This window comes from Aspergillus niger (assembly GCF_000002855.4).
Source record: "Aspergillus niger supercontig An01".
In the NCBI taxonomy this organism is placed as follows: Eukaryota; Fungi; Ascomycota; class Eurotiomycetes; order Eurotiales; family Aspergillaceae; genus Aspergillus; species Aspergillus niger.
The window spans coordinates 1021667-1041495 of record NT_166518.1 but is presented as its reverse complement, the minus strand read 5'-3'; the positions used below and the strand labels follow the sequence as shown (position 1 = coordinate 1041495).

General features: G+C 51.9%; 8 protein-coding genes across 8 annotated transcripts; 3 read left to right on the top strand and 5 right to left on the bottom strand.

Moving 5' to 3' along the window:
* Nucleotides 1-1230: 1230 nt before the first annotated feature.
* On the top strand, nucleotides 1231-4675 carry An01g04430 (uncharacterized protein; the record flags this gene model as incomplete). Its single annotated transcript, XM_001388833.3, has 4 exons — nucleotides 1231-1272; nucleotides 1403-1627; nucleotides 1710-4084; nucleotides 4159-4675. 4 exons carry the CDS (start codon nucleotides 1231-1233, stop codon nucleotides 4673-4675), a joined length of 3159 nt encoding a protein of 1052 aa, XP_001388870.1.
* A 1519-nt stretch (nucleotides 4676-6194) lies between these two features.
* On the bottom strand, nucleotides 6195-7579 carry An01g04420 (uncharacterized protein; the record flags this gene model as incomplete). Its single annotated transcript, XM_001388832.3, has 2 exons — nucleotides 6195-6768; nucleotides 6858-7579. The coding sequence occupies 2 exons, from the start codon at nucleotides 7577-7579 to the stop codon at nucleotides 6195-6197; spliced, it is 1296 nt and encodes a 431-aa protein (XP_001388869.1).
* Nucleotides 7580-8173: 594 nt separating this feature from the next.
* Nucleotides 8174-8957, top strand: An01g04410 (uncharacterized protein; the record flags this gene model as incomplete). Its single annotated transcript, XM_001388831.3, has 3 exons — nucleotides 8174-8342; nucleotides 8427-8658; nucleotides 8786-8957. 3 exons carry the CDS (start codon nucleotides 8174-8176, stop codon nucleotides 8955-8957), a joined length of 573 nt encoding a protein of 190 aa, XP_001388868.1.
* A 607-nt stretch (nucleotides 8958-9564) lies between these two features.
* An01g04400 (uncharacterized protein) lies at nucleotides 9565-10940 on the bottom strand (the record flags this gene model as incomplete). Its single annotated transcript, XM_001388830.3, has 2 exons — nucleotides 9565-10693; nucleotides 10756-10940. 2 exons carry the CDS (start codon nucleotides 10938-10940, stop codon nucleotides 9565-9567), a joined length of 1314 nt encoding a protein of 437 aa, XP_001388867.1.
* Nucleotides 10941-11221: 281 nt separating this feature from the next.
* On the bottom strand, nucleotides 11222-13086 carry An01g04390 (hypothetical protein; the record flags this gene model as incomplete). The annotated part of the gene is made up of 6 exons (XM_059747517.1): nucleotides 11222-11573; nucleotides 11704-11776; nucleotides 11904-12185; nucleotides 12522-12568; nucleotides 12781-12855; nucleotides 12947-13086. The coding sequence occupies 6 exons, from the start codon at nucleotides 13084-13086 to the stop codon at nucleotides 11222-11224; spliced, it is 969 nt and encodes a 322-aa protein (XP_059599626.1).
* Nucleotides 13087-13316: 230 nt separating this feature from the next.
* An01g04380 (uncharacterized protein) lies at nucleotides 13317-14070 on the bottom strand (the record flags this gene model as incomplete). The annotated part of the gene is made up of 4 exons (XM_001388828.1): nucleotides 13317-13350; nucleotides 13422-13541; nucleotides 13614-13907; nucleotides 14036-14070. The coding sequence occupies 4 exons, from the start codon at nucleotides 14068-14070 to the stop codon at nucleotides 13317-13319; spliced, it is 483 nt and encodes a 160-aa protein (XP_001388865.1).
* A 589-nt stretch (nucleotides 14071-14659) lies between these two features.
* An01g04370 (uncharacterized protein) lies at nucleotides 14660-16198 on the top strand (the record flags this gene model as incomplete). Its single annotated transcript, XM_001388827.3, has 1 exon — nucleotides 14660-16198. One exon carries the CDS (start codon nucleotides 14660-14662, stop codon nucleotides 16196-16198), a length of 1539 nt encoding a protein of 512 aa, XP_001388864.3.
* Nucleotides 16199-17667: 1469 nt separating this feature from the next.
* Nucleotides 17668-19094, bottom strand: An01g04360 (hypothetical protein; the record flags this gene model as incomplete). Its single annotated transcript, XM_001388826.3, has 2 exons — nucleotides 17668-18434; nucleotides 18491-19094. The coding sequence occupies 2 exons, from the start codon at nucleotides 19092-19094 to the stop codon at nucleotides 17668-17670; spliced, it is 1371 nt and encodes a 456-aa protein (XP_001388863.3).
* Nucleotides 19095-19829: the final 735 nt, after the last annotated feature.

Genomic DNA, 19829 nt, shown 5'->3' with positions numbered 1-19829 from the left:
TTTAGTCTTAGTATTAGTTGAGTTTGGTTAGTAGTAGTTTGGGGGGGAGGAATTACTGGCAGTAGCAGTATATTGGAGAAAGAGAAAGAGAGAGAGCGAGCGAGCGAGAGAAGAGGTGGTCTGTGAGTCGCAGGGGCAATCCGTTCATTTCCCACTGGAATCCATAATTCTTCTTCTTCCCCCCCTGAACTGAACTAGTCACTTTAGTTGGTAGCTGGATAACTAACTAACTGGATAGCTCGGATGCAGTCAGCACAAAAGGCTTTCTAACAGGCGTTTTTCCGTTTTGCGTCAAGGTTGCACCCTCCCTCATGCAGCTTTCTTTGCACCTCTGATTCTTATTATAGCCATGAATTGAATTGTTTGTTGTAGCATGATTTTATGGAGGAGGCTCATTAGCCTCACGTGGATGGATCACTGCTTGATCCATACCATCCAATCCCTGAGCACTCTTTCCCCCCCATACTAGTACTCCGTGGCTCCTGATTATACTCCCGCCCCCTTCTTCATCAGCAGCAGCAGCAGCACTCTCGTTTGCTGTCGCAACCCTGTCAATCGTATGTTTTATTTCTATCTAGACACACTAGTCGATGGTTCAGAAGCTTGGACGCGTTCATTACAACCTGTTCTTCCTTCCTTCCAAGTGATCGTCTCAAACGGGCCAAACAGTGTCCCCCACTGCCGAGTTACGGAGGCGAGACGAGGGAGGAATGAGAACAGCTCCCCGAGGTGGCTGAGGAGCACAACCGCCACTCTCAAAATGGGGAATATCGACCAAAATAGAGGTATGTCTTCAATGGAATGGAAAGAAATATATGACTACTACGATTCATTCCATGGGGCAACTCCGTGAATCCCAAGCCATAAACACGGGGATACCACGTGACCCGCATCGCTTAACCCAAAGTGGGAACGGCGGCGGCCGGAATTTTCGCGGTTCGCACAACGAGAGAGTCAGAGAGCGAGAAGAGAGAGTCGCCCTTGTCTGTCTTTCTCAACAAGATTGACTGCCTGACGTTTTCTTGTCTGGGTCTTTCTCGCCGACCGTCGCGTGGCAGCCTTTCTATCCTCAAGGCTCTTTTCGCCCTCGACTCCCCTGCTGCCCGCCCGTCGTTGTGCGATCCGACGTGCCTTTTCTTCCCTCTCGACCTTCTCCCAGTCGAAGGATAGCATCGTCGTCCTCATCCACCATATTGTGATCGCTTATCCCAACCCGCTATCTCGCCCACCATGCCGCCTCCGCCTCACATCAAGCCTGAAAATGTCCTCAAGGTACGCCAGCCCGGTTACTTCTTCCGAATACTATCTCGATTATAATGTCGAAGTGATGTGTCGTCGTGGGAATGGGATGGGAAACCATATGGTGATGGAAAATTCATGCTGACCGGTATTCTGTCCGCAGAGGGCTCAGGAACTCATCGCCGTGGGCCAGGCCCCCGCCGCCCTCAACGTCCTTCACGAACATGTCACCTCCAAGCGGACGCGCAGCAGCCCCATCGCCTCTCTGGAGCCGGTGATGCTCCTCTTCGTTGAGCTGTGTGTTGATCTTCGCAAGGGCAAGGCCGCCAAGGATGGTCTCTACCAGTACAAGAACATCGCCCAGAACACCAACGTCGGAACGATCGAGGTAGGAGAAATTTTTCTTTTACACACTACATCCCCCTTTCATGCTCCCCCGACCAACAGCATCTAACCCTGCACCGGTATAGGTTGTTCTCAAGAAGTTCATCGAACTCGCCGAGAAGAAGGTCACCGAGGCCCAGGCCAAGGCCGATGAGATTCAGTCTTCTCTCGAGTCCGCTGCCCCTTCGTCCAACGTGGACGATCTGGAAGCCATCGAGACCCCCGAGACCATCCTGCTCGCCACCGTCTCCGGTGAGCAGTCCCGCGACCGCACTGACCGTGCTGTTGTCACCCCTTGGCTCAAGTTCCTCTGGGAGACCTACCGCACCGTGCTCGAAATCCTCAAGAACAATGCCCGTCTTGAGGTTATGTACCAGACCACCGCCCTGCAGGCCTTCCAGTTCTGTCTCAAGTACACCCGCAAGACCGAGTTCCGCCGTCTGTGCGAGCTGCTCCGCAACCACGTCCAGAATGCCGCCAAGTACTCCGCTCAGATGCACGCCATCAACCTCAGCGACCCGGACACTCTCCAGCGCCACCTGGACACCCGTTTCCAGCAGCTGAACGTTGCCGTCGAGCTGGAGCTGTGGCAGGAGGCCTTCCGCAGCATTGAGGATATCCACACCCTCCTCAGCCTCAGCAAGCGTCCCGCCAAGAACGTCATGATGGCCAACTACTACGAGAAGCTGGCCCGTATCTTCCTGGTTAGCGAGAATTACCTCTTCCACGCCGCGGCCTTCAGCCGTTACTACAACCTCCTCCGCCAGTCCGCTGCCGCTTTGGCTGCTGGCCAGGGCACCAAGAAGGAGAACCCCTCCGTCACCGAGGCCGACATGACCAAGGCCGCCTCCTTCGTCCTGCTGTCCGCCCTGTCCATCCCCGTCATCAGCACTTCCCGCTCCCGCGGTGCCCTGGTCGATGTGGATGAGGTCCGCAAGAACAAGAACACCCGTCTCACCAACCTGTTGGGTATGGCCTCTCCCCCCACTCGTGCTGTGCTGTTCAAGGATGCCCTGAACAAGGGTCTGCTCAAGCGCGCCCGCCCCGAGATCCGTGACCTCTACAACATCCTGGAGGTGGACTTCCACCCCCTGTCCATCTGCAAGAAGATCACCCCCATCCTCAAGCAGATCGGTGCCGACCCCGAGATGGAGAAGTACGTCCTGCCTCTGCAGCAGGTCATCCTGACCCGTCTCTTCCAGCAGCTGTCTCAGGTCTATGAGTCGGTCGAGCTCAAATTCGTCTACGAGCTGGCTCAGTTCCCCGACCCCTTCCAGATCACCCCCTCCATGATCGAGAAGTTCATCATGAACGGCTGCAAGAAGGGCGATCTCGCCATCCGCGTCGACCACATCTCCGGTGTCCTCACCTTCGACACCGACGTCTTCTCCTCGGCCAAGGCTCTGCACCCCGGCAGCGCCGCTGGCTCCGCCGAGAGCGAGGTTGGCTCCGTCCAGCGCCTGCAGAACACCCCCGCTGAGATTGCCCGCCTGCAGCTCACCCGCCTGGCCAAGACCCTGCATGTGACCTGCATGTACGTCGACCCCTCGTACAACGAGGCCCGCCTGCAGGCCAAGCGTGCCGCCCTCGCTCGCGCCGAGGCTGGTGCCGCCAAGGAGCACGAGGAGACTCTGGCTCGCCGCGTCATCATCGAGAAGAAGAAGGAGGCTGCCACCGATGCTCTGCAGCGCAAGCAGCGCGAGGAGGAGACTCGCAAGCGCATCCGCACCCAGCAGCTTCAGGAAGCCGAGAAGCAGCGTCTGTTGGATGAGCACCGCGAGCGTGAGAAGAAGCGCATCAAGGATGAGCAGGACCGCATCCGCCAGCAGGAGCTGAAGAAGCAGCTGGAGGAGCTCAAGACTGGCGTCAAGGGCATTGACATCAGCGAGCTTGACCTGAACGAGCTGGATGCCAACCGCCTCCGTGCCATGAAGCTGGCTCAGCTGGAGAAGGAGAAGAACGAGCTCAACGACCGCATCCGCACCACCGCCAAGCGCATTGACCACCTGGAGCGTGCCTTCCGTCGTGAGGAACTGAAGCACGTCCCCGAGGACTATGAGAAGCAGAAGCAGCGCGACATGGAGATCTACGAGGCCACCAAGGCCGAGGCCCTCAAGGAGGCCGAGGACAAGCACAAGGAGGCCGTTGCCCTCAAGCACCGTCTCAGCCGCCTGGTGCCTCAATTCAACAGCTTCCGCAAGGAGGTGTCGGAGAAGCGCCACGAGGAGTTCGAGAAGCGCCGCAAGGCTGCTGAGCGTGACTTCGAGGCCAAGAAGATGCAGCGTATCAAGGAGGTCCAGGAGCGCAGACGCCGTGAGCGGGCCGAGCGTGAGGAGGAAGAGCGCCGCCGCAAGGAAGAGGAGGAGCGCATCCGTCGCGAGGAAGAGGAGAGAACCGCCAAGGAGGAGGAGCGCCGCCGCGTCCTGGCTGAGGAGAAGGCCAAGCGTGAGGAAGAGAGAAAGTCAGTATTCCCCCATTCCATCTCAACCATCACTCAATCCGCGCAAAACCACTGGTTGCTAACCCGCCTTACAGGAGACTCGATGAACTTGCTGCCAAGCAGAAGCAGCGTGAAGAGGAAGCCGAAGCTCGCCGTGCCGCTCGCCGGACCGGTGGTGCTGAGCCCGAGGCAGCTCCTGAGCGTGCTGCTCCTACTGAACGCACTGCTCCTCGTCTCAACCTGGCTCCCCGCACCGGTGGTGCTGGTCCCAGCTGGAGAGAGCGTCAGGCTGCCAAGGAGGCTGCTGGTGGCACTCCTGCTGCTCCTGCTGCTGCTGCTCCCGAGCCTGCCCGCGAGGAGCCCGCTCCTGTGCGCAGAACTGGTGGCTACGTGCCTCCTCACCTGCGCTCGGGTGCCAGTGCTACCCCTGCTGCCCCTGCTCCTGCTCCTTCCACGGAGCGCTACGTTCCCCGTGCCATGCGCGAGGCCGGCTCTTCCCAGCCCCCCTCCCGCACGCAGACCCCCGGCTCCAGCTCCGACAAGCCCGAGGAGTCCAAGCCTGCCGCTGGCAAGTGGGTGCCCAGATGGAAGCAGCAGCAGGGTGGCCAGTAAATCGCATGATGACATGAAAAAGTTCTTGGGATGTTTGATGAAAGGGCGCGTGATTTGAGTCAACCTTCCTCTTTTCTCTTTTTTCTCTCTCTCTTTCATCCTTGTGGTATAACACACAACTCTCATCCACCTTCAAACACTTTTCCGCCCCGCCTCCCCATCTTCATGTTCGCATAGTACCTTTTTCCTCCTTAGCCTCAAACCCGGTACGATTTTTTTCTTTTCTTCTTCCTCCAACCTGTTCCTACTACGTCTTTTAGTTGTTTTAGTCGATGAGGTATGAACCTTTGTGAGGAGAGAGACAGAGAAAGACATCGGGGGTTTTTTTTACCATGAGGTTGTAGTTAAAGCTCTTTGCCTCCTCCCCCCACTGCTTGATTTTAATTTTCTTTTTCTGGGCATGCCATGTCAATTGATTGATTGATTTGTTCTTACATTACCCGATCTCATGGTTTCTTACCAAATGCATAGTATTTTCTTTCGTTCTTTACGTTGATATTTGAATTGTAGTGTGAGAATCACTACACAGTAATCATGTTACACAATAAGTAGATAGAGTATGATCGTCATGAAAACCACTGGTGATTCGTTTCAGAACCCACTAAGTGCATAGTAGTAACTATTTCATACTACCTACATACCTACATATCGTCTATAAACCCTTTTCCCCCGCACCCCCAAAAAAATAATGCCCTCTCCACCTTGCTTCCATTCCTTACCATATGTGAATACAGAGTTATACCTCTAATTACTAATCCCCAGACTGGCAGTGCCGTTCGTTGCTATAATTTCCTCAGTTCAGTGTGACCATCTACATTTTTCTTTTCTTTTTTATTCCCCCCCAATGCTCTAGCTTGATTCCAATACAAGAAATAGGTAGGTTGGTAGGTAGACAGGGAAAAGGGTATCTGTCTTGTCATCAATACCTGAAACAGACCGTGCAGTTGGTGAAACTGTACCTGTGACAGATTACTCGGGGATTTGTTAGGGGTTTGGTAACACGAATTGGTACGCAGACCAGAGTACGTAAAAGGGAAAGGTGAAGATGTATCAGTCATTCTTCAGGATCTATGAAGTTCGCTTGGAAATTGCGATAACGTTTGATAAGAAAGATACCAGGGATGTGGGGAATTTAATTGTATGTACTTCTATGGTGTCAAATTGGAAATTGGAGGTTTGGATGTGCGGATCTTGAGATATTATCGATGAGAGATTTTGACACTCAATATGATCATGCTTTGCTTGGATTCGATGGATGAAGTTCTGGAATATGTAGGTGGGTGAACATGAACAGGATGAACCCAGATGAAATAATCTATATACTAGAAAGGAAAATTGCAAAAGGGGGTATGGCCGCTATCTCTGGCAGTAGTACTCGAGACATTATATCTGGGGTGTCAAGGGCAACAAAAAGGAAAAAGACAAAAAAAAATTTATCCCATGAGAAGAAAGAAACTGGTAGCATCCGTCCTTGTCTATATCCATTATCCCTCCCCTTTACCTTTAGGGAATAGTCATCTCAAGCAGCAGCCACTTCGGCTCCAGCAGCTGCTCCAAAGAGCTTCTCACGCCATTCACCGCACACCGCCTCGAAGCCACTGACTACGTCTCCGCAGACTCGGCCGGCTTCGCGATCCCGAAGTCGGCGGTCCCAGTCGCCTCGTTCGATCCACCGAGTCCCCTCTTCAACACCTTCTTCCTCGCGGCGGAGGTCGGCTACGAGTTCGCGAGCAGACCGGAGTCGTCGTGATGCAGTGGACGTTAGCTGCCGCGACTCATACAACGTATCGCTCAGGCCTCGGAGCGACAGGGTGATGTCGGATGTCTGCGACACAAGGGTCTGCAGCGAGACAAGAGGGTTCAGGGCCGGTGACTGGGAGGGGGTAGTGGGTCTCGAGGAGTGACGTGGCTGTTCCGGGAAAGGATAGGGGAGGTTAGGCAGGAGTTCTTCGTCGATGAGAGGAATGAGCGCATCTATAGCGTCTGAGGAAAGGAGCGGAAATGGCGAGAAAAGGAGAGGGTGGGTGAGGGTCTGAAGTGCCCGGGTCTGATGGGTAAGATGTGAGGTGATGGATGAGTGTGCGGTGATGAGTCTGAATGTAAAGAAAGATGTGTTAGCCAGCTATGATTCCGAGCAGACAGAACAGCCTGCCAAGTCACAGACCACAACAGATCCACCTACCTCATGGCGTTATTTTCAATCCCACTCTGCCCGCCAAGATCCCGGAGAGCTTCCACCGCCCGTTGAATAACGAAGTCATTCTCGCTGCCATTGTTCTCTAATCCGCGACGAGCCAGACTCTCAATCTCCGCCATCTGCATCTCTAGGCTAGGCGGCATATCCGCTTCCTCGAAATCCGAGTCATTCCCATAATCGGAGCCATCATATTGCGACTCGTGTCGCCGGTGCCGATGGGCACCATTACGGGTTTTGGGCCTCGGAGGCTGCAGGGAAGAATTCCGTTCCGACGAGTAGCCCGATGAGGGTGTGCGGGCCCCGGTGCCCATGCGGTGGTATGCATCTTCATCGTCACTGCGGTCCACGTACTGTGCGTCAGGGGCCCCAGTATCCTGGCCCGACGTGTATCCGTAACCACCTTCCTCCTCCTCCCATGCATCTGCAAGCTCATCTGCCAAGTTTCCTAGTCCGCCGCCTTCGTTTCCTGCACCGCCGAAGTCGCCCGACATTCTATGGGAGCCATTGAATGATTGAGTGTGGTGAGGGCGGACATCCACCGGAGAAGAGGGGATGGATGAACGAGGCGTATGAGGCGACCGAGGCGACCGGTAGGAGAAGCCGTTGGGAGCGTAGGTGCCAGGAGAAATGGGGTCGATGTCGATGTTGGAGGAGCGACTCCGAGTATGGCGGTGAGATATAGTCAGGGGAGGTGGGATGGACGGCATGTTGCAGGATTAAAGGAGGGGAAAGGAGAAGGACGAGGATGCGGTGTGCTCGTTTGAGAGTCAAGGGGATAGTTTGACGGAAAGACTTCGACGGTCTAAACAAGCGAAACAGGGGGTGGTTTGTTGTAGATTCTTTGCAAATCGTTAAGTGGCTGCCGCGAAGCAAATAACGAACAGGGGAACGGAAATCAATGGTGGATCGCCGACCGCATCACCAGGATGCTTTTCCACGCAGTCAGTTCTAAAGGACGGGGAGAAAGGAGGAAAAGGTAAAGGAACGAAGAATCGAGACCGGCTATCCCGAGAACGAAAGAGTCGAAAAAGAAATAGAGAATGAGCCGGAAAGAGAAAGAGAGAGACAGAGAGAGAGAGAGAAAATAGCAGAGACACCAACAATAATAATAATAATGAGGGGGGCACAGAAGGAGAGGGAGAAAGAAGCCCGACCCTCAAAAAGATCTCCTCCCCGTGACCGCCCAAGCCCCGATTGACTCGCCGATCAACTCCCCCAAATTGCTTCATCTTCCCCTCCATTTATTAGACTATCTTCTTGAAAACCACCGCTCACTTCTCCCGCAAAACACCACACCCACAATGAGCTCCATCCGGCGCATGTCCCCAACGGACCTCCTGTCCCTCAACCTCACCAACCTCGACCCATTGACCGAAAACTACGACCTCGGATTCTACCTCAATTACCTTATGCGATGGCCGTCCCTCTTTAGCAGCGTTCAAGATCGCCAGGAAGGCATCGTGGGTTACAGTGAGTTCTTTCCAACCACACCCTGAACAACACATGATATAGACCCTCCGTATTGCAAGGATCACGACTAATACGAATACTCAGTCATGGGCAAGCTTGAAGAACAACCCGCCTCGATGCGCCATTCCGAACACTACACGCCCTGGCACGGCCACATTACCGTTTTAACCGTTGCGCCCGCATGGCGCCGTCTCGGCCACGCGCGTCGTCTCACCGAACGTCTGGAACAAGGCTCCGATATCAACGATGCCTGGTTTGTCGATCTCTATGTGCGAGCGGGGAATAAAGTTGCCGTGGGGATGTATAAGGGCATGGGGTGAGTTTATACCCTCCTTTCTACTTTTTCTTTTTTGAGCTTCCCCTGTCCAGAATTTCTTCTGTTCTCTTTTCTATGGTTCTCCACATAGAGATGATGATGGTGCTAATAGGGGTGTTTCACGCAGATACTCTGTCTTCCGCCGAGTAGTAAATTACTACAGCGACGACCCAACAGGCTTCTCGGATTCAGGTGAAGATGCCTTTGATATGCGCAAGCCATGCAGTCGCGATAAGAAACTTCAGCATATTCGGGACAATGGGGAGGAGTTCTTGGTGGATCCGATTCATGTTTCGTAGAGGAGTTCCTCTCTCTACGCTTCGCTTGGGGAGTGATGATGGATGGATCGGACGGGTCTAGGTATATATACATATGATGGAAGTGAGGCCGGCAACAAAGGTTGAGGAATTATATAAGAGAAAAATGGCTTGTCGGTCGGTTGTTTCGAGCATTTGGTGTTTGGGCGTTTCCATTACTATTATTTCTATGCTGGGTTGATGAACGGACGTATCATGCCATGTCGTGCTATGCATGTTGAGTGGGACTAGGGAGACGGCTTGAATAGATTTCTTATGAGAATTGTAGTCACTAAATCCAAACAGGCTTGGGGATGGTATCCATGCTGTCAAATACTTTCAATCAACCAATATGGATCGTAATACATTAAGCAATATGTTCTAGTCTAGTCTTGAATCTTATCTATCGTATCAAAAGATCAAACTTTTATCATCCCAGAAAAAGAAAAACCGGTTCTCCCATGATGCATGATGCAAATGCAATGCTTGAATGGAATATGCAATCCTTTTGGGTCATCAAGTATTAAGGTATCGGTCCTCATCGAGGCGGGTCGATGTGGTCGCGGCGTAGTTGAAGAGGGAATAGGAGTAGTGTGTTGTCAGATCGCGCTCACACACGCGCGGCAAGTCTCATACCCGAGCGAGAGAATCTCAGCGCGGCAAAGACGGAGGCAGACGTAATGAGACAGCAGGCTGTGAAGAGCTGCACTCCAAGGTAGCTGCCCGAGTTGCTCAGAATGGCTCCGCCGATAGGTGTACCGATCAGCAATCCGACAGAGGTGATTGCGAACACCATGCCAAGACGAGTTCCCAGGTCCCGTATGTCCTTGGTCAAAGTCACCATCACGACCGGCGGAAGTGACACGAAACCGCCGGAGCAGAGACCATACAGCACGGAAAGAACGATGATGCCCGGAGCATTGTGAACTCCGATCCAAGCAAAGGCGAGGATGGCGGTAGCGGTGGCTGCAGGAGTGAGGACGTTCAAGGGACCCGTGTGGTCGGCAATGAAATTCGGACAGATACGTCCAACGGTGGACCCCGCATTCAACATGGACAGCAGGTAGAATCCGAGGGTGGAACCGACAATTCCGGTATCGATGGCGTAGGATTGGATGTAGAAAAGGAAGTTGTAGAATCCAAGGAAACCCAAGAACATGCCAATGCAGAACATCACGAAATGCGGCTCCTTGAAGGCAGCCAACTGGACCAGCTTGCGCTTCTCTGTCGGCTGGAAGCGCATACGCATGATGCTGTATGAAATGCAACAGGTCCCGAAACAGAGGAAGCCAATAGCTCGAGTCGCCCAGGGAAAGCCCACCTTGTGCTGCAACTGGTCAAACATGATCGGGTAGATCACACCTCCGATACTGCTGCCCGAAGCGGCAAGACCATTGGCCAGGCCGCGTCTCTTCTTGAAGTACTGGGGCAGAATGGCGACGGATGGAACGAACAGGCATCCGGCAGCCAGGCCAATACAGATACCCTGGGCCAGGATCAGCTGCCAGAACTTGGTAGCAAGACTGGTCATCATCAACCCAAAGGGAAGCATAATGCTTCCAAACGTGAGCAGAGCACGGAAGTAGCCTGCATCGAAGAGAGGTCCTGTTACCACACCAAAAAGCATGAGTAGGAAAGCCTGGAGTGAGCCAATCCAGGCGATGTTGGACGATGACATGTTCGACAACAAGTTCTGTTCATAATACGTTTGGAAAGCACCCCAGGTGTTAATGACACCCCTGGCCGTCATCCTTCGTCAGTTGATGCCCTACATGATACTTGAGTATAGGGCCTCACATACCATGAGTTGAAGAAAAGGAAGAAAGAACCTAGCACTTGGATCCATGACTTAAAGCCGGTATCAAATATCGGTTCTTCTAAGGGTTTCTCATCTGACGGGGTAGGAAGCTCATGGACATCGCCATTGTTGTTTGCAGCGAGGGATCCCGCAACAGCCTTCTCGTCGTAATCAGCATTGGTTCCCATTTTCCACCCCGATAATAAGCGATCAGACGGACCGTCTGGTGGAGTGGACGATAAAGGTAAGGGTTGGAGGGCGAAACAGACAGCGGATCAGATAATCCCCGTGGCAGTCGACGTGAACACAGCCCAAACAGCACTCACAGAGAGCTTGAGTAGCTACGTAAGATAGATTCCTTAGGACCGGGGGACTAGGAGCAAGGAGGAGGTCGAGCCCAGGTGGAGGTCAGGCTCACACTATATACTGTGATTAGAAATGAATCATAGCGGCACACAGTAAAAATTTATTAAGGTAGTGCCTCCAAGCCCCGGCTAAGACTAAGCTTGGGAGCTAGAAAAGCAGACTCAACCAAGACTGAGTAGGGGGGTCCACTCTCAGGTGGCCATTCATGTTGACTGATCCCCTGGGAGTGGGAATGGAGACAGTCAAGTGAACCAGGCTCTGGCTGATGCCCCATTGTGGGAAGAGAGCCTACTGGACCAGCAACGAGCGGGTTCCGGGTAAGCGATGGAGTCACTTGCCGAGGGACGGAGCCACAGAGCTCTTTCTTTTCCCCAGGAACATGTCTTGATGTGTTGTCGGGGAGTTGGAGAAGTGAGAACACGAGCATGAGAAATTGGGGAAAGCAAAGGGACGCCCTGCGCTTCACAACTACGGTTATTGCAGGTATGCTCTGCATAAGCACGATTGGAGGATGACTGCAGATAGTGGGCTTTTAGTGTGACAGCGTGCCGATTTATCCAGGCGGAGGGCCGAACTGCATATCACTTCTTTTTAGTCCATCCTGTACCTGGTCCGTTGACCTGCTCATTCTTGGCGAATGCAACGCTGGTTCGAATTCCTGAAACACGAATATATCACATCGTCCAGGCTTGACAGGTCAAGGGTCGGTCTATCCATCTCTAGTCCAGTTAACCTTGAAGAACAGTGTATCTGGCGATAGAGAAAATAATGATAGCAATGCCTACTGCGCACTGGACTGGCCCACCGAGAAGTATCAGCAGCAACAAGGAAGATGCTTGATTCGAGACCCCTCGAAGCACTTACTCGTAAGCCAGAAAATGCGGGATTGAAATACCTCGGAGTTATCGGTCTTCGCTCCGGGTCTGGGTCCCGAAACAAGACGGCGTCGTCGCCGATGAAGATCGGCTGGCAGAAAAAAAGGTGAGCAAACCACGGATCGGTGAGCACTTGCTGATCTGCTTGATACGTAGACCGAATATAACCAGTGACTGCGCAAGAGAAAGTGGCTGACCGATTCGAGAAAGCATGAAAAGAATTCATACCAGGCTATCCATGCCTTGAAACCGAGCAGAAGAGAGAAGTTGTGTTGCTCAATAATGGGCTGACCACATGCCGCCAATCACGGGATGTCATCTTGCATTAGTGCTTTTCGTGCAGTTCGGCAATGCGAGACAAGCCACGATGTTCGAACTGTGCTCTCCGACTCGGCTGTTTCAGCCGATTCACTGGCGGTCAGAGAAGCGCGGACCGAAGTCCGTACAAATAATGTCTATCGAGCAAGCGATCCTACTCGTCCCATTTATACTCCGAATGAGGCATTTGTGTCGCCTAGATCAACTTACCGATGACTCTTAGCAAGTATTCATGAGCAACACATTGGGCTAAGCATCTCTCTTATGATTCCTACGTGTTCTGTGGAGGTTTTCAAGAGCAGGGATGTCGAAGCACTTAACAAGTCAAACGACTTTATGACGTGGTCAATAAGAATGAGGCGAATACAGGATAGGCCATCATGTGCTACAAGGACCCGTCGCAGCCTGATGCGAGCATCTGGAGCATGTCATATCTCAGAGAGGAATGCTCGCGAGACAACTTATCTACCGGGAATGTGGGAACGGTGCCATGTGAGGAGTTGACGCCATACTTGCAGTTGCATCAGAGCCCCAAAGCATCCATCTGCAACAGTGCCAAACACAAAGTACCTTTTCTGCTACCTCCTTCATCTCCAATTTGGAGTCACCATCCCAATCAGGACACGAAAACAGACCCGTCGATGTTGATTCTACATCCGAGTCCACCTCTGTGGAGCGCTCTGTCTGGCTCAGATGTGAAGACGTCGTTTTGCTTCCAAAGCAGTAGATTGCGAACAAAAGGCCTAGACTGTGCCAAACGAAACAATGTCAACATCAAACTTTTTTGAATTTTACTGATATATAGACTGCAGTGCGTTATTCTTTTGAGTTTTCTTTGTCTTCCCAGTGTCCCAGTGGCTGCCTAGGCCAGTATGGCCCGCTACCCTACTCCGAAACTCCAAACGCTATGCTGCCCAGAGGGAAAGATCCTTAGACCAAACACATACACAATAAAGTAAGAAGAAGCCATTTGGAAAAATACAACCACCTATGTCGTCTCCGCGTCTAGAGTAATTCTTCGCAAGTCCAGTCCTCGTACCTGTACCACAGAAATAGTGATTAGATCGAATACGTCAAATCGTTAAACACACATGGAGAAGGTCCGCTTACCATCCGTCGGGAAGATATCTCCGCACAATCAGTGGGATCTTCTTCTGGTTCAACTCCTTGATGGCGATCTGTAGAGGATCCGTCTCGCCCTCAAGATCGACGAGCACCGGGGCGTTCATACTAAAAACATGGTCAGCATCCGATTGCGCTCCTCAGCCCATGCTTGATGCTGCATCGATTGCCGAGACGAACCTGATCTGCAGCGCCCGAGTACCCAGGACACGCGCGCGCTCGTACTTGGTCATGTATGGAGTTGTCTGGCGCTGGTCGTTCGGGACCTTCTTCTCCCGTGTCTGTTCCATGACCTTGCCCGCATACCCCGCATTCGGGTCGCCTGAAGCGACAATGTGGTTTCCGTTGACAGCAGGCGCGTATGAGCCTTCGCCATATTCATCGGCTCCTCCTTCTGCGACGTCGACATCCTCGGGGTTTAAGAAGTCCTCGGGCTCGTTGTCATCGTACTCCTGCTCCGGCTCGTAGTCGTAACTATAAGACAATCCTAGTCAGAACATCGGAATTTCCACCTAGCAAAAATGACGGCCATCGATATGTAACGCAGACGCGCAGCATTGACCTGCGCAAGCTCAAGCTCTCATGGGGTACCGGTCTCTTACGTTTCCTCAGCGTCGTGGTCTCCGTAGTCAGACATGGTGGCGGATTAAGTTGAACAAAATTGGGATGAAACACCAATCGAATATGACAGCAATGAAGACAATGGCAGCACCGCGACCGGGCCGGGTTGGGGACGAGACGATAAACTGTTGCGACGGGCTTTTCTTCCTCGTGAAGAAATCGAAGTCGCGACCCTCAGAATCCGGAAAAAGTTCCTGTCGCTCGTCCGGCGCTAGTCTTCTTTGGGTGCCGCTGTTCACCGCCTCGGCAAAATTTCTGGATGTCGTCGTGCAGCCATCACTTTTTCCTTCAATCTTCTTTCCTTCCTGTCGCCAGTCCAGTGCTCATTAGTCAGGCTTGGATGGTCTGAAGGACCGCGGAGCTATGGCTCAGAAGCGAAAAGCCTCGGGGGACCTCCCCAACCCGAAGCGGGTACAAAGCCGGACAACGCTGGACGATGTCGGTAAGATATGCCTAGAGACCGAGTCTAGATTCCGGCTGATACTAAATGTCTTTCATATACTCCAGACCCAATATATGAAGAAAAGCACTCCGACCCCGAGTATGACTTTTCGGATGACTCCAGTGTCGCTAGCGGTAGTCTTCATGAGACTCCAGCTACTCCGATGTCGACTATCTCCGCTAGATATCCTTCAGAGCTGAAAACTCACCGCTGCCCTTTCGACGGTTGCACGAAGGCCTTCAACCGTCCAGCACGCTTACAGGAACACTTGCGCTCACACAACAATGAACGACTATTCCGTTGTACCCACGACGATTGCGATAAGACGTTTCTCCGAGCATCGCATCTGAGCCATCACATCAAGAGCGCCCATACCGGAATCAGAGATTACGTATGCGACCGTCCGGGATGTGGGAAGAGCTTTGTAACTGGCTCACGGCTTCGTCGACATATAGCTGCTCATGATGGAAGAGACAAGTACCGCTGCACAGAGTTTCCGCCTTGTGATGAGACCTTCCGAAAACACTCAACGCTCCAAAAACACATCATGAGCGTGCATCTGAAACAGAAACCCTTCTCTTGCCCGCACATCGACGCAACTACCGGCCAGAAATGTCCAATGGCATTTGATACCGCAGGACACCTTCGAGCTCATGAGAGTCGCATCCACACCGAGAAACGATTCACCTGCACGGAGTGTACTCAGCAGGCCGAGCAGGCCAACCCATCATCATCCGAGACTCCCGCTCTCACTACAGTAACATTCCCGACTTACGCCCTCCTCCAAGCTCACATCCGAACTGTCCACCCCCCACAATGTCCCAATTGCAACCTGACCTGTTCCACGGCCCGAGAGCTCCGCCGTCATCTGGAGGTCAGCCACGGTAACGTGAGTCTGGAAGAGCGAAAAGTCTTCCCCTGCACCATACCAGGTTGCGATAGCAGCTTCACCAAAAAGGGAAACCTAACTGTGCACATCCGCACCGTCCACCAAGGCGAGAAGCGCTTCGTCTGCGGCGAGACCGACCTTTCCATGTCCAAGCGAGTCGTCGGCTGGACGGGAGCCGACGGCTGCGGAAAACGCTACGGGAGTAAACTCGCCCTGGAGGAGCACATTCGCACCGCGCACCTCGGCTTTCCCAACGCCAAGGCTGAGCGTCGACAGCGTCTTGGTCTGAACAAGACACCGAACCCTCAGCAAACCGCTCCTTCCGCATTGGCCGCTCTCACAGGTGAGGGTTATGCCGAAGAAACCGGCCGACAGATCACCTGCTTCATCGAAGGCTGTCCGCACCGGTTCCACCGGAATTACGATCTGTGGGTCCATATGGGGAGTAAGCACGGATGCACCGAGGACGAGATTCGCGATATGTTCATGCAGCGCGCGCTATTGGCGGACAGCAATGAGCCCGTTACCGGCGATATGTTTGGTATCTATGGACTCGAGTTCGATAACGATGACTCCTCCGCCCCATATGAACCGTATATCATACATGCAGATTCAAAAGCTGGTCTATATACGATGGGCAGTGGTGGTGACCCCACAAATAATGAAAACAACCCCGGCGACTTCCCCAGCAACTTTGCTGATGCCATGATTCAAGATGTCGATGTCGATGTTTCTTCTTCTTCTAAGATACCCAGTGCTGATGATATGGCGATGATTGATCCTTTGTTGGCGTATAATATGGCGGATTCATAGGGGCATTCTTTTCTCTTACTACCATATCCGGTCTACCTACGTTTGTTTTGTCACAATTTCGGGCTACATAACGTTACTTCACGAGCAGAAGATACGTAAAATAAATATAATGAATCATCTCTAGTGTCTATTTTTGGTTTTCACACTCTCCCTTTTGACTCCTACCCTCCTCTCTATCCATGGTTTTGTCTCGAATGATCGAGCCTCTAGCTAGGTAGTGCCTCTAGATGAGTTAAATGCGAAATGCAACAGGTCTCCCACACCATCAGGCCCCAAGATGCGCTGCACCAGTTTCAACATGCATAATAGACAAGGAGAAATGAAGGATAGGGGAATACATCAGTAAGTCATTTTGACATTCCATGCAATGTCATCAGTGTCGTCAGCATCATGTATAGTCAAGCCGCCAGCCGTCCGGCCGGCGAAGCGGCATCAAGTCGAGAGAGGAGATTTTCAAATAGAGAGTCAAGCAAAAAATGGGTAGTCAGTAGTATACACAACAATGCATGCAGGCACCTTGGCCAGCAAGGGTAATGAATGAATGAGTTAAAGTAATACAATCACGAACAAGAACAATAAAGAGGCGGGTCCCAAACGATGTCATCAGACCCTTTTCACAAACGTTGCACGGTTGCCGCGGCGATCTCCCTAGGAGGTGAAAAAAGAGGGTTGCCCTGTAGATAGTAAAGTCAGCTTACGATTGCACATACAGACGGTGGGTGATGTGAAGTGAGCGTGAATCAGGAAAAACGTCAACAAATGAGCTATAGTGGTGAACCACTGTGAGGTGAGGTGATATGACTTTGCTTTTTTGTCATTTTGCCTAATACATAAAGTGGGAAAGAAAGGAGATGGGATAGCGAGTTTGCATCTTCTTCATCGATCCTGGATTGGCCCCTGTTTCGACGATAATGTCAGCTTCTCCGGCCCACGGTCTTCGCCTACTGCTCTTGACTGCCAGAGTTAGAGCAATTTGGCAATGACATGGGCGTACGGTAAGTGTCATAGTGTCGAAACTGGTGCACCCTGGAGATTGGGATGGCTATTGAAGGAAATGAGAGGAATCCATAACAACTGATGGGGTTTTGTGGGTTTTCTGAAGCATGGCTCGCGTTTGCCAATCAATGGACTGAACTTTGATTACCATACCTTCTTCTTGCTTTCGACAGAGTGGAGAGATTTTCTTTTGAGTTTCAATTCTCATGTGAGATCGATCAAAGACGTTCGTAAAGTATGTTGTTCAGATCGCAGCTGACATATGGGTGAGGGTGTTCTGATATGGCTCGTAAATCCTGAAAGCCCAAGATGTTTAGTCACCAAGGACAGACTGAGACGTATTCGATCTGATCAAGAAAATCAGGCTGCGTCTCTTGAGGGGGCGTAGCCGGTTCAGGTTCCTCAGGAATCGGAGAAGGAGATTTCACAGGAAGCTGGGAGGACGCAATGTTAGCAAAGGAATGCAAAGTGACCTAACTAAAGGAATTCCCTTGACTTGCCGGATCCTTCTGGGGCCACTTCTCCGTGTGGTTCTCTTCCACAGCACAAGCCTTCTCGATCATCTTCGCCTTCTTGCGAAACGAGCATTTGGGAGGCGTAGCAGTTAGCTTTATATCCCTGGCCGTGTTGATGCGAAGCAATGAAAGGGTCTTTGTTAGGTCCTTCTCCAGGTTTTTGTCTGAATCAACTACGTCTTCGAAGTAACCGCGATTGGTATTTTCGTCGGACTGCTTGAATGGGACAGGAGTGGACGGCGTGGACTTGATTCCGGCAATGGAGACTCTTGTCTGGGCCAGATGCCGCAGAAATCGGATATATGGCTCGTTTGCCGTTGGGGAGGGCTTATGAGTCGTGAAAAGTCGAGCGACGTCACAGAACAGATGCACAGCTGGGAGGCCTCTCGCCAAACCCAGCCAAAGTGCAGTCTTGAGTAAAAGATCGAAGGCTCCGTTCTCATGCTCGAACTCCCATCTTACCAAGTCGCCTACCTGAGCTATCTCTGCGGACAAGCGTGGCGGCGCAAGTCCCTGGGGTGGGAGCCAGCCCCATGCACGGGCTTTGTCCGGCTTGTGTGCGCAGGTATAGGCCTTGTAAGCGTGAAAGAAAGAAGTGAGTACGATGGCAGAGTCCATATAGCCTTCCCAAGAAAGTGAGGCCTTGCATGCGTCAATCCGAAGTTGTTTGATACTCAGCAGAGCGGTGCGTTCTGTGGACACGGGAAGAGGATTGTAGATTTTTCCTATGCTGCTTTAGACTGATGGGTTTTCACAGGTTCAACTTGGGATTGTCACTCACTGTCCTCCGTGTCCAGTTTCATCGCAACCATGACATCGCTTTTGAACAATTCGATGACCCTGATGGATGCTTCAAGCTGCTCACGAGCTTTGCTAGGACTTGCACGCCGAGAGTTGAGCCAGAACACCGGCTTATCAGATTCCTTGCGCAGGAATGCTAACATCTTCCTCAAGATCTCAATCTCAGCCCCGAAATACGTCTCATCGGTTATGTTCGTTTCTTGACGTTCGGTGTCGATCTTGTTGAGAACCTGAGGATATCGTTTCAAAAGCCATTCCTCTAGTTTCATCTGGGTAGCGTGCATCTTGTCATCACTTTCGAACAGCATGCTCAGAAGATGCTCGTAGGAACCTGGGAATATATCTTTGAGGATACCGGGGAGCGAGTTAGAGACCTCATCGACGAAAGTTCCAGGATCAAAACCTCTGGTAAATTCTATCATCAGTTGGTCAAGCCTCTCATTCTCAGCCTCGATAATCTCCTCAGCTTTCTCTTCCACCATCGCACAGGTGTCCGTAGGCTCATCAAGTATGATGTCGATCGGCTCGGCGACCATCTCCTGAATCGGTGCAGGGACGACCGGAGAAGAGCAGATGAGATCCATGGCGACAGTCCGATCAAGGCATACCAAATTTTGACCTTATATTCGACGTTGGTTAGGTTTGAGATTGAAAGAGAATATGAAAGGGAGGAAGAATAACACACCAAGAGACTACCTGTTATTGTCGAAGGCACTGCGGATTTTCCAATCCTTTGACAGTCTGCCCTGCAGACCAGGATGTGCTTTCTAAAAGTGTTCACACACTTCAGGTATGCTTGGGGGAGAGGGAGATGAGTTGATGATATGAAGACGCGATTAGGGAATCTCGAAAAGTTGGTTTTGGAAGGATTCAACAAAGGAAGCGAAATGAGATTCGAGTAGCAAGTATACAAGCGAACACAAGGTCAAGCGAGAGGGGAGTGAAGAGGAGCAGAAGCAAGTCCTGACACGCGCAGTGAATGAAAGGCCCAGTGAAAACCAGAGAGTTGCATTGACGGTAGGGAAAGACACACTCTGCCCATCACTTAGTCCCACTAATGCCAGCAATATAAATGGATGTACCAGGACTCTTTTGCCTTGGTTAGTACCAGCGTCAGCTTACCCATAAGGTGAGAATACCATAGCCATAGGATGCCATGAAGGACTGGCAGAGATATTCAAGTCCTTTCCTTCATTTTCAGGTGTGTCATCTTAGATAACACTCCAGTATACCTTCTCTTGGGAAAATCGCAGATGAGATAAGTATTTGCAGACGGCTATACGATGCTAAAGAACGGTATTGATGTAAGTTGAGCAAAG